The 14,411-nt window shown below is 50.5% G+C and overlaps 5 protein-coding genes across 5 annotated transcripts; 1 reads left to right on the forward strand and 4 right to left on the reverse strand.

Annotated features, from left to right (window-relative positions):
* Positions 1–88: 88 nt before the first annotated feature.
* BU24DRAFT_476023 (uncharacterized protein) lies at positions 89–2,377 on the reverse strand (the record flags this gene model as incomplete). Its single annotated transcript, XM_033532916.1, has 2 exons — positions 89–1,440; positions 1,520–2,377. 2 exons carry the CDS (start codon positions 2,375–2,377, stop codon positions 130–132), a joined length of 2,169 nt encoding a protein of 722 aa, XP_033387325.1. The 3' UTR covers positions 89–129.
* A 300-nt stretch (positions 2,378–2,677) lies between these two features.
* Positions 2,678–3,451, reverse strand: BU24DRAFT_109751 (uncharacterized protein). The gene has a single exon (XM_033520781.1). The coding sequence runs from the start codon at positions 3,385–3,387 to the stop codon at positions 2,971–2,973; it is 417 nt and encodes a 138-aa protein (XP_033387326.1). The 5' UTR covers positions 3,388–3,451; the 3' UTR covers positions 2,678–2,970.
* Positions 3,452–3,819: 368 nt separating this feature from the next.
* On the reverse strand, positions 3,820–5,059 carry BU24DRAFT_418563 (uncharacterized protein). Its single transcript, XM_033527012.1, has one exon. It carries the CDS (start codon positions 4,557–4,559, stop codon positions 4,293–4,295), a length of 267 nt encoding a protein of 88 aa, XP_033387327.1. The 5' UTR covers positions 4,560–5,059; the 3' UTR covers positions 3,820–4,292.
* A 4,256-nt stretch (positions 5,060–9,315) lies between these two features.
* BU24DRAFT_385785 (ATP-dependent RNA helicase-like protein dbp10) lies at positions 9,316–12,823 on the reverse strand. The gene is made up of 9 exons (XM_033524888.1): positions 12,168–12,823; positions 11,923–12,042; positions 11,780–11,858; positions 11,618–11,729; positions 11,232–11,567; positions 11,146–11,184; positions 11,022–11,087; positions 10,863–10,888; positions 9,316–10,779 (listed from the first exon to the last, which is right to left on the reverse strand). The coding sequence occupies exons 1-9, from the start codon at positions 12,674–12,676 to the stop codon at positions 9,394–9,396; spliced, it is 2,673 nt and encodes an 890-aa protein (XP_033387328.1). The 5' UTR covers positions 12,677–12,823; the 3' UTR covers positions 9,316–9,393.
* Positions 12,824–12,980: 157 nt separating this feature from the next.
* BU24DRAFT_418570 (replication protein A, subunit RPA32) lies at positions 12,981–14,204 on the forward strand. The gene is made up of 4 exons (XM_033527013.1): positions 12,981–13,054; positions 13,112–13,224; positions 13,278–13,379; positions 13,430–14,204. The coding sequence occupies exons 1-4, from the start codon at positions 13,051–13,053 to the stop codon at positions 14,024–14,026; spliced, it is 816 nt and encodes a 271-aa protein (XP_033387329.1). The 5' UTR covers positions 12,981–13,050; the 3' UTR covers positions 14,027–14,204.
* Positions 14,205–14,411: the final 207 nt, after the last annotated feature.

A 14,411-nucleotide genomic window follows, 5' to 3' on the forward strand; every position in this document is an offset into this window, starting at 1 on the left:
ACGGCTGGTCGAAGTGAAAGGGGTATAGGGGATCCACGCTCCAATTGATGCGTTGACCTCATAACGAAAGGTAGAAAAGGCGCTGCAGTGAAAGATGCAAACCCCTACTGTCGAAGGCATATACCTGAATCAATGTAGAACCTCCTGTAAGTTTAACCTCCTCCGCTTCCCAGTTTCGGGCGTATCGGGTCGCTCGGCGCTGATCGGTGAATCGCGAGGGCGGACTCGCGATGCGTCGGAAGCCTCAGCAAGTCTGGGTGACTGCAAGGCTTGCGTTGATGTGGTCCTGATGGGTGGAAGTTGAAGTCCTTCGAGGCGTGACGATTGATTCGATTCCCGCATTGGCACCGAGGCCAACGAACCGCTTCGAGAAATAGGAGGAGGGTATGGCGATGGATACCCCGAAGGCTGTGACGGCGGTTGTATTGTTGGGAAATAACCCTGATCGGGGCCCGCAGTAGGAGAATAGTTATACGAGGGGCTATTTCCGTATCCACTTGATCCAATGGCTGGAAGTGAGGTTCGGACGGTGTTCAAACTGAAATACGGCGACGTTGGTGCTGAGCTTGCCGAGGAGGCCGGTCGAATAGGAGGAGGACCATACTCCCCTCGTGGGGTTACAGCTGCAGCGGAGGGTGAATGCGATGCATGAAGTGGTGTCGTCGGAGCAAGCTGTTGCGTCAACAGAGCCGGTCCAGTTGAACGTGGAGGCGTGTGCACGACAAGAGTGACAAAGTACAATGACGTCTTTGCAAGTCGAATTTGTGTTTGAAGGCTCTGATGTTGTCCATTCGGGAGCCGGAAATTCAAGAGGAATGGCCTCTTGGTATAACCCTGACTAACCTGATCCACGTCACGCTCCGCTATGGTGTCGAGGGGGTTCTGTCCGATCGGTGTGATGGGTGCCATGTAGGCCGGCTCTCGTTCATCCCGCTCCTCTCGCAGTTCGTTTCGCATCCGGTGTAGGACATCTAACTGTCGAGCTTCTAACAAATCAGAGAGGTTCTTTCCACGGGTATCGCCAAGGAACGAAACTAGATCCTGGAACGCTTGGTTCGACTTGAGAACAACGAGGTCAAGGTTCAGGAAAGCAACGGGCAGCGACTGGTACGATGCATTTGGGCCGGATGCGTATGGAGAAGACGGAGTTGCGTTGTAGGCGGCAACGTTCGATGCGTGTCCACCAACAGACTGTTGCGAGTGTGCGGTCGAGAGATCTTCGCTACTTCCTCCGGTCCTCTGAATTGTCCGGAGAGGGTCAGTTGTACGATGTTGCGATTGGAATGGCGACTGTTGTCCGTAAGTATCCTGTGCGGGACTAGACAAGGAGCCTAGCAATTGAGTCGGTGGCGGTCGTCCTTCCTCGGCCCTGCCGAAATCCTTATCATCCCTTAATCGCGGTCTTCCCCTCTTCTTGTGCTGAACATCTTTGCAGGTATCCTAAAAGAAGCAAGGTCAGTTCTATACTTGGCCGATAGGTAAAGCCTGTCACTTCTCCACGTAACGCGGCAAGACTGACCTGTTTACCGGATGCGACACATCGCCCACAAGGCCGCTGAACATCACAACTCAAATGTGCCTTCTTACAATTGACGCAAGCTGAAGCTACATGTGCCTTCGTTCTCCTTGCTGGCTTACTTGCCCGTAATGGCGGCGGGGCGATTATAGCAGCTGATTGACCTTGGGGACCCGGACCTTGCGCGCCATAGAATGGAGGCACACTCGAAGGAGGATACCCATATCCGTAATTCTGTGCCATATGTCCACTTCCGTAGGTAGGGGGTTCAATTGCACGTCCTGGCTGGAATTGCACGGGCTGAGGTCCATGGTGGGCATCCCCAGGATACAATGGGCGCTGATGCTGGAGACCATGGCTACTTGTCGTGGGATGGTGACCGAAAGATGGAGGAGGCGGGGGCGGAAGGCCTTCCAATCTGCGAGGTTCTCCTAGTGGTGGGGGATATGGATGGTGATGTCCTTCCTGTTCGACAAGCTGGACTGATCGCCGGTGGGGAGAGTGAGAATCTGACATGGGCGGTGATGGATAGCTATTGAGTTCAGGTCGACCGGGACTGAACTGCGGATGCAACCGTTTCTGATTACTCCCTGCCTCTTGACGTCGCCCGAATGGCGTAGGCGCAAATGAATTCGGTGGTGGCAAAGACAGAATATGCATTGCTCGTCCAGCTTGACGCTCAAACGCCGCGTCTGCAGCAGGAGCGAATTGCTGCGTAAAGGCGGGAGGATACCCGAAGAAATCGGCTATGATAGAAGGATCTGGTGTCCTATCTAGATGATGATGGGGCGAATCGTGCCGTGTGGATTCGGGGAAGCACTGTGGCTCCGGGGTCTGGAGTTGGAACACAGGTAAGTCCATGATCATCGTCAACACATCAAAAGATCAAAAGATTGAAAAAGAAGAGAAAAGTGAACAGCGCGCTAACTCAGAGGTAACAACACGAGGGTCTACATTGATTTACATAGGAAATGAAGCACGGAGATTCAGAAACGCGCATTGAAGAGACAAAGTCCGTAGGACAGGGATAAGAAAGAGAAAGGAAGGCGTTTATAAGAATGTCGAACATGCTACCTTTTTCTGAATTTCTCCGTGAAATGCAGACCCAGCTCTTCTTACACGCCGTCAGGCAGTGGTGAAACAAGGCACGCAGAGGTTTGCGGTCTCTAGGCGTAGCCACGGCGCAGGGCGCAGGCGGAGAGATTTCGAGATTTCGAGAATCGATGTTGGTGAGGGTGAAAAGAAGTTGGTGGAGATGTCAAGGTCGAGATGATGACTACGAGGCGAATGCGGGCGTTTGTGATGAGCGGTTACAGCACCCACAGCAGCGCGACAGCAACAGCACACCAACACTCAACGTAGGAGGGCAGAAAGAGGAGCTCTGAGCAGCTCGGCGGAGATCCTCCAGTAATAACCTCGATCGTTCGTTACGATTTCTGCTCACAGATCTTCTCTTAAGCACCCCTGTCTACACCTGCAGATGGTGGATGACAGCCATGACACGGGGCCAGCGAGTGCCCCGGAAGATGGGAAGCATAGAAGGCCGACAAGGACAGGGGAGAAGGGAATAGAAGGTTGGAAGGGTGGAAGGGTGGAAGGGAAAGGGACGGGGAAGGGTCGCGCTTCGGACAGAACATAGGTGCATAGATGCTGGCCTCGTTCGGCTGATCGTTCTTTGACAAAGCCAAAAGCCAGAGGCCAAAGGCCAAAGCTAGGCGGGCGTCCCAGACGGTCGAGTGCAGCCGCGGGAAGCATGGCATGGCATGGCAGGGCAGGGCATGGGCTGCACGTCCTACCTGCGCGCGAGCGGCGTACTGTATTGTAGGGACGACATGGGATGGGTCGGAGTGGAGTAGTGGAGACTGGTGCATACACACTACCCACTACTGTAAGTGTATGCTGTATCTGTGTACGGAGTAGGTATGTACAGACAAGACAAGTACTCCATACATACCATACCTTCTATGCATGCCTAGGTATAGAGAATGTGTGTACTGCGTATGGCGACCTACATCGTCCAATCCATACAATAAGAAACACCTGTTAGAGACAAGGTTATGAGGCTACAGGCTGCAACCGCACCTTCTCACTCGTACCTACGTCCATGGCGATCACAGTAACTATACGGTACTGTACATACCTGCATACTCGCAATCAAGAGGCGATGGATGGTGGCGCGCGCTGTGCAGGTACCTAGGTATGCGCTTAGAACACCTCCAGGACTCCCTCAGGGCTCTCCCAGGACTTTCTTGGGGTGGAGCTTAGGGTTAATTGGTAGGAATACGATGGATTCTTACAATATACCCTTTGAGAAGTCTGGGAGACAAGGTCGTTGAATGCTCGGCTACGGCCCTGTAGCCTTTACAAGTTGCTGGCATCTCCCTTGCTAGCAAATCATCTAGATTAAGTTAACGATGGCGGAAAGGCGCCATGTCTCCCAATGCACCCAATATCTACCCTCCGCCGTGTTCCCTTCCCCACTGCAATTGGCCCCTGTACCGACTGGCTTTGCTCAATTGATGGCCCCCCAATATTGCGGTATCTTAAGTTTTCGGGCTAATAATACACACCTATGACGGACGTATGTATGTATGGAGATGTACGAGTAGGACGACAGCCTCACATGTCGACATAGTGACTCAAGTTATATGCACTAGTCAGAGGGGCGCCGTCCGTTCGATGTCCGTACTATGTCTGGAGTATGTGAAGACTGAGATGGATCGTCAAGATGCTCGCAAATGGCCCCAATGCCTTCTCCTTTGTAGTCTCCAACCCTTTACAAACGCCGTAGGGTACATATACTATGCCTAGGTACGGAGATACATGCTTGTGTGACATACCCTTTGACCGCGCGAATAAGTCCGCAAACAGCGAATCCACCAATCTCGAATAGGGAATTGCAGCTTTCACGACTACTGGTACTAGTTGCAACAAAGTCGAGAGGGACTACGCTACGGAGTAGTGATTGTAACAGTAGATAGAAGTGGCTAAGTGCGAAGACATGCAAAAGCGAGAATGTGGCTCGAAAGAGTGGCAGGCCCATGCTGGCGGAATGCGCTTGTCATTTACGCTCCCGGAGCCCACGATGACGGCCGCGCCAGGAAGAGACCTTACTGCACCCGCACTGCACTACTGTATGCACTTGTAGGCTTGTAGCCCTTAGCTGTGATCCTGGCGCCCAGTTCGTTTCTCGAAAGTCAAAGAAGGTTGAGCGCGCCGCGGGCCCATTGCGCCGATACCCACCCTGCCCAGCGGCCTGCCTGCTTGGGAGAATAATTCTCCTCCGAGGGCCTTTTAAGTTTTACCACGCTGTCCTCCGCTCGAATCAAGCCAAGGAGGCCCTCCGTATTTCAGGGTCTGCAGGAGAGAAGAGGCAGAAGGTCTGACAAAGATACGGAGTAGTCTGGCGTGTTTGGTTGATGTACGAGGGAACTAGATGACACTTGGATAAGTGATCTCGCATACACGATACTGTACGATTCTGTACCTCGCGCCATGGAACTCTCCGCAGCAATTCTCTAATCGTAGGATGAGCGTACTGAATTTGTACTATTGTACATACACAATACCGTCCTTGTCCTACTAGATATGCGTATGTGTGTCCACACGACAACTGCTTGCCGTCATTCCATTATTGCCCGGCCCACCCGCAGAAAATTGTTGGCCTAATCATTATATCCGGCCAGTCTGGCACATCACAAGTTAGATGTTAGTGCCTTGAGCAATCAAAGGCGACGCCTTGAGCCACTAAGTCCGATCTACGCCGCCTCGCGGTTATGGCTTTTTGACGACACTCAACGTCCTATCGAAAAGGCGAGCCAGCGAGCGTCCTCTGCGCGCCGCTCGCCATTAGCACTGATCGAGAGGTGCCAGGCCATCCATTCCAGAGCCACGCGGGTCGTGGGCCGGATGATGGCAACCCACCGATTTGTGCCATTATTTGGATAAAGCAACGCCCGTCCAGACAATTAGCTTGCATAGGATGGCTGCATGGCGAGGCGTAGTCTCCGTCCCGGCTCGTCACTACTGCTGCTCGAGCTGCGTCTGCCGCTCGGAGAACGCGATGCACGCCCAAGGGTCGGTCGCTTCTCTGAACCCGTCCTGTTTTGGGATTCGCAGGATGTCGAGGCTCAAAGTCGAGATATTGGCCGTTGAAGGCTCTGCACCGCCCCCCAGTCCATCAGACGGATGGACTGTTAACTGCTTTCAGACAACACTGCCTTATCCCCTGTGAGAGAACCCCGCAAATCCCGCGCTTCGAACCGCTTCAATCAATGCACTAGGGCGGTGGCGTTCAATCTCCACCGTTAAGAGGCCTAGCAATAGTGAGTTGATTCAATTTGGGTCAACCGTTATATTCTCTTTCCTATAGCCGCTGCAACAAGGGGTAATGGCAATCTCGTCGAAAATACTCCGGTCCTGGGAGATACAATTATTGACCCTGGCTGCCGCCGACGATCTCCAAAAACGTCCGACAAAGCATAGCGGAGATGGGCCGAGTCGTCAAAGGTAAGGCATAAATTGCTGCGGTAGAGAGGTCAGCATGATGGTCATCGTGCAACCATACATGTGTATGTGTGTGTGTGAGCTTATTATCGTTTGCGATAACAGGAAGTATTGGCGACCTCAGACTGAGTTTGATGAGATCAATGGTGAGTGGTCTCGTTAGAACTAGCACTGCGCATCTATGCATGTGACGGCAGCAGAGGCGGCGGGTGCGTGTGGGCCCCCAACACATTCCCTCTCAGAAATTGATAGCATCGTGGCCAATTCGAAGCGTTTCTCCGTACAAGTAAAACCACTGTCATTGAAGATCACAGATTTACAATTGAACCATGTCGTTGTGCTGTGCAACAATAAGGTTGGGAGTGATTTGGATCAGGTAACTGCAAGTTCCAGACTTCCACAGTACAGCACAAATGTGTGAGGTGCTTGACGCCGGAACGGCGGCAGCCATTCCCTAGCGAACTCAGGCGTTGATGTCATTGATTAGTTATAGAACGAGGGGAGGTAAATTGTCGTGAGATAAGAATAGCTCATTCAAGATTGGACATATTGTGTATCGCACACGTGAGGAGCGCCGTTAGCAAGAAATCCCAACCTTATAATTTCCCATTCCGCCTTTAAAAAGGCTTGGACGTTCGGAAACGATCCTCATTTGATGGTTTTGCGAGGTGGTTATTGTGGCTCCGGGCGGGACGATGTGCCAGGCTCTTGAGTCTTGACGGTTTCTACGATCCTTAGTTGGCGATGAAGGGAAGCAACTATGCTTCGCTGCTACAAGTACTGCGGAGTAGGTCCTGATGGGAGGCAGATCAATACGCAGGGCGACATGCAGGAGGCATCTGTATGTATCTGCTTGAATAAGCAGCGGAGCTAATGTTCGGCCCAGCGGCATTGCGTGAATCTCCGGGTCTGTCAGAATCGTGTAATAAGCTGGGCGTAGATGTGAGGTTCGGGGCATCGCTCGCTATGCTCGAAACAGGAATATGGAGACCGAATCCGACGGGTGTTGTTGGAAGACATGCTGGAATCATTTCCTCTTCTTCTGCTGTACACTGTGTAGTGCCCATCGTGCATCACTGCATATCATACCAACCTCGTACCTCAGGCTACGCGATACACCTACGCCTACTGTGTAGATTTTATCTCTGTCCGCTTGAGTTCCAACAATCCGACTCCGACCGTATCGAGAAGGCTGATCCCTGTACACGGAACTTTAATGGACGGACATCGTGGAGGACCCTGCGAAACCCAAGCATTTAGCCTTTTCAAGGAATGTGATCCAAAATTGGAAACGGAAATATTGACAATAACAGCAGGTATTAATCCGCCCATTTATTGGCTCATCTCAACACGCGACGTAGCGAGGGCCGCGAGGCTACTTGTTACTTGAACAATAACGACCCTCCGGCTCACGGGCCTAGCGATGCATCTATACGCACTGGCATGTACAAGTCGTGCCATATCGACTCAGTACACAGCGTCTGCCCAGCACCAAAGTATCGGATAATGCATCTCTATTTGTCCTTTCTGCGTTGACGACACGACAAGCTGTGTGACATTTGCGAGGTTCCGCTTTAGGATGCAATCAAGAAGGCTCCGAGTGGCTGTTGGCGGCAGGACCCAACGATGATGTCGGCACACGGCATCACAGCCGCTCCTGCAGTGACGTGCGGATCGAATCTCCTGGACGTTGATGACCCCCTGGCCTTGCGCTTCAAAAATGCATCCGCAATCCGGGATTAATTTGGCATGGGTACGCAAGACACACGGACTGAAACGCGATCTGCGAACTGGTTGCTGGGCAATAAACACGTGTGCCAGCAAGTTGCCCAACTGGGATCTTTTTCTTTAAGAAAATGCCCTTGATATCGTTCATCGAGAAGAGAAAACACAATGGCCCGCCAGAGGCCCATTCATGAGGTGGATCTGAGTGCGGGCCGAGCAGGCGACCTTGTTGGCTCTTGGGCATACAGGCACCTGTGACAGTCCAAACCCCCCCAAAACAACATGACAATGATTTGCTGACCCCCATCCTGATGGGCTGACTGTTGACACCCAACGACTATAGGCGCGTCTTGGTTCGTTGCTGTGCGGGCGCATCGTAATCTTCGCACGCGAGTCTCGCAGGAATCAATCCTGCCAACGTACGACTTTCCCTTTGGATCAGGATGGAGCCGGCACACCTCTTCGCGCCCCGGGGACGTAGCGAGAATTTTCCGTGCGTAGCGGCGGTAGCGCGTCTAAGTCCAACAGAGTCCAAAGCGAAGGAAGGATATCAGGCGGGGGACTATTGTTGCTCTCAAGGCTGGGCATCACCTAGTCGAGTCTGTACGGCGTAGAATGAACCGCTACTCTTCTCTAGGAAGTTGTTGCGTAGTGCCTGATAAGCGATTACCGAAAGGCTACCAGCACATACTTGATACAGTACGAGGTACGAGTGCAAGTACGATACCAGATCATACAAAGATGTGGTTTCGAGACTTGACGAGACCATGACAATACATTATTGCCAAACTTGGTCTGTCAGGATACCAAGATGCCATCGGATCAAACAATATTGGTCGCGCAAGGTGTTGGCTTTGCCTTACGGAAATTGCGTGTGCGACACAATAAGTACGAGGTTAGAACACCGTGAGGAACAACCCTGAGGCCTTTCGTCCTTCAGGCGCCCCGAATGGTGCAAGCGTACCTCTACCACACAGTTGTCACTGCCAGTACGAGACTTCCTCGGGAGGAAAAAAGGTAATGGGTTGTCCTTCGGCTCGGCTGCCCACCCATGTGGCAATGTCGAGTCGTCAAGGCTTCGAGAAGAACTTTGAATTTACGTCTTTTGCCCCAATCGGCAAAGAGCTACAACCACGCCTCCACATAAAAATGCATGCACTATTGAATGGCCCGGCTCATCCCGGTTCGTCAAATGCAACGCCGTGTATGCTGTTGCTGCACGAGTGGATACAGTGACACCACACACCCTTTTGCTTGAAATTCTCCTAGCCATGACGTGCCTCCACAAACATGTGGCATACACCACATGCTAAGCAATGGCCCGTCGTGTTGATGGCGCTTGTGATTGTCTTCACTTAGTTTAGGTTGTTGAGGATGCTGTGGATTCACAATGAACACTCCTTTTTCGCAGCTTGCTTCAATGATCATGGCGCTTAACGCATTCAACTTGCATTGGCCGTTGGTCTCACGAGCCCGAGCCGCCGGTCGACAATATTGAGCTTGGTTCCCGTTGTCCATCATCTTATCATAGTATTGATAATTTCACGTGCGTCTGCGAGATTGTCAAATCCAGAATGCTGTGCTCTGTGACATTCGATTTTGAAAAGCCACACTTCCGTTTGTGGTCTTTGTGCTAACTATTAACCTCAACTCTTTCTCTTTTTGGACGGTCTGGCGTTCTTTTCGCGGCGCTTCTCGTTCTGTTTTCGTTGTTTGCGAACATCGTCGACGCCCTTCAGTTCACTCTTCCCATTGCCATCCTTGAATTTACCAATTCTCTTGTCCTTTGCTTCCTGGACGCGCTTCTTTTGCACATCATAATCGTCGCGATACTTATCTGCTTCTTTAGGTGCTTTCTCAGTCTTGTGCTTGTAGACCCGTCCGTGCTGAGGCCGAAGGCCTTGTGCCTCATTCTCTCCAGTTCGTAAACGGCCCATTTTGTTCTTCTTTCGCCAGTCGTCATAACGTCCGCTCAGGTAGCTCGCAGCGATCTTCGCACCGCTTTCTCCTCGGATCATTTTCGCACCCTTTGAGCCATCATCGTCGTTGGCTCGAGCAACGTATTTCTTGTTCTTCTTGTCCCATCTCATACCGGCTCGGACAGCTTGGCCAAAGCCCTTAGAGACCTCGTCATTCGTTAGATCCAGTGTAGCACCTCGTGCAGCCTCAACAAAATTGGTATTGGAACCGGAATGGACACCATAGCCACGATCTTCATGGACATTTACATCCGTGGGGGTATAACCCATGTAGAATTCGGAGCTTTGCCACGGGTCTGATCCAGAGTTCCGTGGTGCAGACTGAGAAATAGAGACCTCCAGGTCATCGGAATCTGACGCGCCATCGTCAATGTCGTTCATGTCTGCGTCAGAGTCATCTGTCTCGTCGGCAGGGAGATTAACAACCTCTGGGTCTACGGTGTTTGGGGAGGAGCCCTCTAGATGATTCTGCTTCTTATGATTGATTTCCTCTCTTCTGCGACGCATAATCTCAGCTACTTCGGAGCCGGTACCACGCTTTCCGATCTCGAACACTGTCTCGCCGGCAGCAGGCCTGAATGAGGCAATCCTTGCGAGCATTTCCTCTTTCTGATTTGCATTGTTGGCCTGTTCATCGTCGAAGAGTTGATGAGTCTCATATAGAGTCGTTGTACCCAGCAATTGTTTTGCTTGCTTGACTGAAGCAGTGGATGCGGCGTTTCGTGTTCTGATGTACTGTTTCTCGCCTTTGATGGCTACGCTTTGAAGACCCTCAAGATCTGGGTCTTCGATCAGAAGGCGATTAGCCAGCTCCACTGTAGGCTCCAGTTGATCTCGTAGTAGGCTTCCCACCACTATGTCTTGGGCAAAGTTCGCATCTTTGCTTGCTGTCCTCCCAACGACTAGTCGTCTACTAAGAAATAGCTGCAGATCAATCAAGTACGGTAGATCAGTCTCCCGTATTAGACTGTAGCTCCATCCTTTTCGACCCGCGCGTGCTGTACGACCAACTCGATGGACAAAGATCTTTGGCTGCGAGCTGAAATCATAATTCTAGAGGTGTCTTAGTGCCTGGCATACATATGAAGAAAGAAAATCGGCGGAGAGGAGTCAGAAGAGAAAGGTTTTATACTTACGATAACGTTTTGGAGCTGGGGCAAGTCTGTTCGTCATCTAGTTAGCAAAATTTGTCTGTTGGGACGTATGATAGAGTAATTCATAAGGTAACTAATATGTAGCACTCTCCAAAGCCGTCAAAGAACAGCAAATACTAGTCGCAGGAAATTGACACTCACCAATACCACGCGCCGCAACGTCAGTGACTACTAAGACATGGCTAAGACCTGAACGGAAATTTTGAACTATAGAGTAGAATGATTAGCACATGCTTATATTGATCTTGATTGAATCAATCCCTACCTTGGATCTTTCGTGCGGTCTGATCAAGAGACCCATAGACTACGAAATCATCAGTCAAATCACTTCGTGATAGCAAGGGCACTTACTGTAAGACACAGAGTATCCTGCTGCAGCCAACATCGCAGAAAGATATTCAACACGATGTTTGGTGGCTGCGAAGATAATCGTAGAGTACTCTGTGGGTGTTTCTTTGCTTGAGGTATTGTCGGGGCCCCGTTTCCTCTTCTTAGCGTTCGACTTGGCGACATCTTTCGCCCGCTTTGCTTGCTCGGTTTCACCCAACGGCATTTTGATTACCTTATCAAGAATGTTCAGGAGTGCACCATCCCTCTCATCATTTTTGAGCATGAAGAAAGTATTCTGAAGATCGGGGGAAATTTTCGATTCAGCGTCAAGACGCACGAGTTGAGGTTCCTGGAGACCTAGAAGATGTTAGTCTACTTCACAAACACAATAGAGCGAGGAATCTTACCAGCCCTGGCAAATTCAACCAGACTCTTGGGAAGAGTTGCAGAGAAAAGCAGAGTCTGTCTCGAAGTTGGCAGCGCATATAGAATCTCGGCCAATTGAGCTGCAAAACCCATCTATAAAGTATAAGCATATTTGACCGATTATGGTTTTCATTCATAAGTACCTCAAAGAGTCGATCTGCTTCGTCAAATACAATGTATTTCACGGATTCCAGCGTCAATTTCATTTCAACTTTCAGGTGACTGCAATAGAAGACCGGAATTAGTGAATGATGCAACAATGCCTGATTAGAAGTTGGAGACTTACAGAAAGCGCCCCGGGGTTGCCACAATAATATCCGGATTTGAAACCATGGAACTAAATTGATCTTCTAGAGAATCACCACCAACGAGCAGGATCGTCCTCAGATCAGTACCTTTCCCAAGTCTAATTGGCAGAAGAGGATGGTCAGCACGCGGTTACAACTACTTCCTAGTCCAACTCTGTCGATTCTGTAAAGAGCGCAGCAGAGGTGACGCATCTTCAAAGACTTCTAGGTAGGGCGAACTTACTCTTTTATGACTTTCAAAGTCTGCAAAGCAAGCTCTCGAGATGGAGATAAAATGATACCACGAGCTCCAACCTTCGGGCTATGGGTTTTGAGGCGCTCAATCATAGGTATAACGAATGCCGCGGTCTTTCCTGAACCCGTCCTGGCCATACCAACGACATCTTGACCATCAAGCACCAACGGAATTGTTTTGCGCTGGATAGGTGTCGGGACTGTAAAACCTTTGCGCGTTATAGCTCGAAGAAGCGCTGCGTTCAAACCCATTGCCTGGAATCCACCTCCTTTCTTCACGGATTTTCCTTTTACATTGGTGGCTTTGCGATTCGAGATTGCCTGCCGCGCCGCAATAAAGGCCTCATCGTCAGATCCGTCTTCGCCTCCGATATCCAAGTCCACTCCAAGGTCAGCATCTAGCTGCCCCTTTTCGCTCTGGTCATCTCCTCCGAACAGTGCGTTTGTAATGTCGAATTCATTCTCTGAAAGCGCAGGAGAGCTCGCGCGGGGAGCCATTGCGCTGTTCGACGTCTCTAGGCTCGAATTATGGCGAGATGGCGGATATTTCTGTTTCCAAATTCCGGTTTTGTATCCTAATAGGGTATTCACGCGAGTGAAGAGGAATATGCGGAACGTGTACCGGCCGTTCTTTTACGGTTGAAGTCGTTCGAAATATTTTTGAGAATCAAGAAGTTTATGTCGGCGGCCGGCGATTGAACCATGGCGCTAATGATTATCTGGTCTAGTCCACGACCCACCTTCCACGCTGCCTTGGCGGCCGCACGTCAAACGCGTTCTGGTCGCGTCTTCCCCTCCAAAAGTCCTTTGCCTGCTTGGTTGTCGGTCATAGACAGTGGTCATAATCACACCTTCTTCGCTACAACGCAAACATGAGTAAGTGCGGTGCAATAAAGTAGAGGCTGAAGTGCTAGTGAACTGATTATTTGAAAGGCTACAGTAACAACTACGAAACGTCTTACACATCATATGGTGGAGGAGGTGGAGGCGGCGGGGGGTTTATCCCTGGTGACGGCAGCCAGAATAGTCCCAGCGGCGGTCCAAAGGTATGTCCCCAGCATGTTACTTCAAGTCCATTCAGCTCATATGACGATCACAGGATTATACTCGTGACACTGTTCGCCCCGTTACGATCAAGCAAATCAACGATGCACAGTCCGTTGGCGAAGAATTCAAGATTGACGGAGCACAAGTAGCACAAGTACATCAACCGAACTGTTTTGGCAAAGATGACAACTTACAAAAAAATAGCTCACTTTCGTCGGCCAAATCAGAAACGTCTCGTCACAAACAACGAATTTAACCTACAAGCTCGACGACGGTACCGGTAGCATGGAAGCAAAGCATTGGAATGATAAGGATACGGCCGATGAACCAAGCCCGGGGAGAGAAAAGCTAGTAGAGGGTGCATACTGCCGGGTTTGGGGCAAGCTGAAGAGCTTCAATGACCGCAAGCATGTCGTCGCCACTATCATACGCCCAGTGGAAGACAAAAACGAGATCTCATACCACCTACTCGAAGCGACATATGTGCACCTACATTTTACGCGGGGCCCGATCGGTGAAGGCTCAGGTGGTGGAGGAGGCTCGAATGGAGCAGCACAGCAACAAGACAGCGGAGGTCACGGAGGCGCTGCGTTGGCAGGTCATAATTCGGTCGCAAAGAGGGTATATGAATACCTGAGGACAACACCACAGACAAACGAAGGTCTACATCAGCAAGACATTGCATCAAATCTTAAGATTGATGCTGCCGAGGTCTCAGCTGCTGGAGATCAATTACTCGCTGACGGTTTGATATACACGACCGTGGATGATTCAACATGGGCTATATTAGAGACGGACTAGGGAGCCAGGATGGAAGATTCGACTACTCTGAGTAGAATTGCCACCATGTATCATCAGTATAGGAAGAAAGCGGTTGCCAAGGCCGATCATCAGGAACAGCTCCAACACACAAGAAAACACCAGGAAGCCCAATGTTCGAGCATTGATTGTATATGAGAAATGATAAGCCTCTCTTGCATGATTTTAAGATTCCTTGATAATTGCAATTGTGATTTTGTATCATTCGAATTGTGGCCAAGAAGAAAGTTGGTGGATCAGAGAATCTTAGTAAAACCAGCATGTGAGGAATGTTACACTGAAAACATCATTTACACTTCACTACCATTGGAAGGCTCTACTGCTGTACATGTAGGCACAAGACAAGACGTTTCGATGATGCTTATTT

The sequence above is a fragment of the Aaosphaeria arxii genome (genome assembly GCF_010015735.1).
Source record: "Aaosphaeria arxii CBS 175.79 unplaced genomic scaffold BU24scaffold_2, whole genome shotgun sequence".
NCBI lineage: Eukaryota > Fungi > Ascomycota > Dothideomycetes > Pleosporales > Aaosphaeria > Aaosphaeria arxii.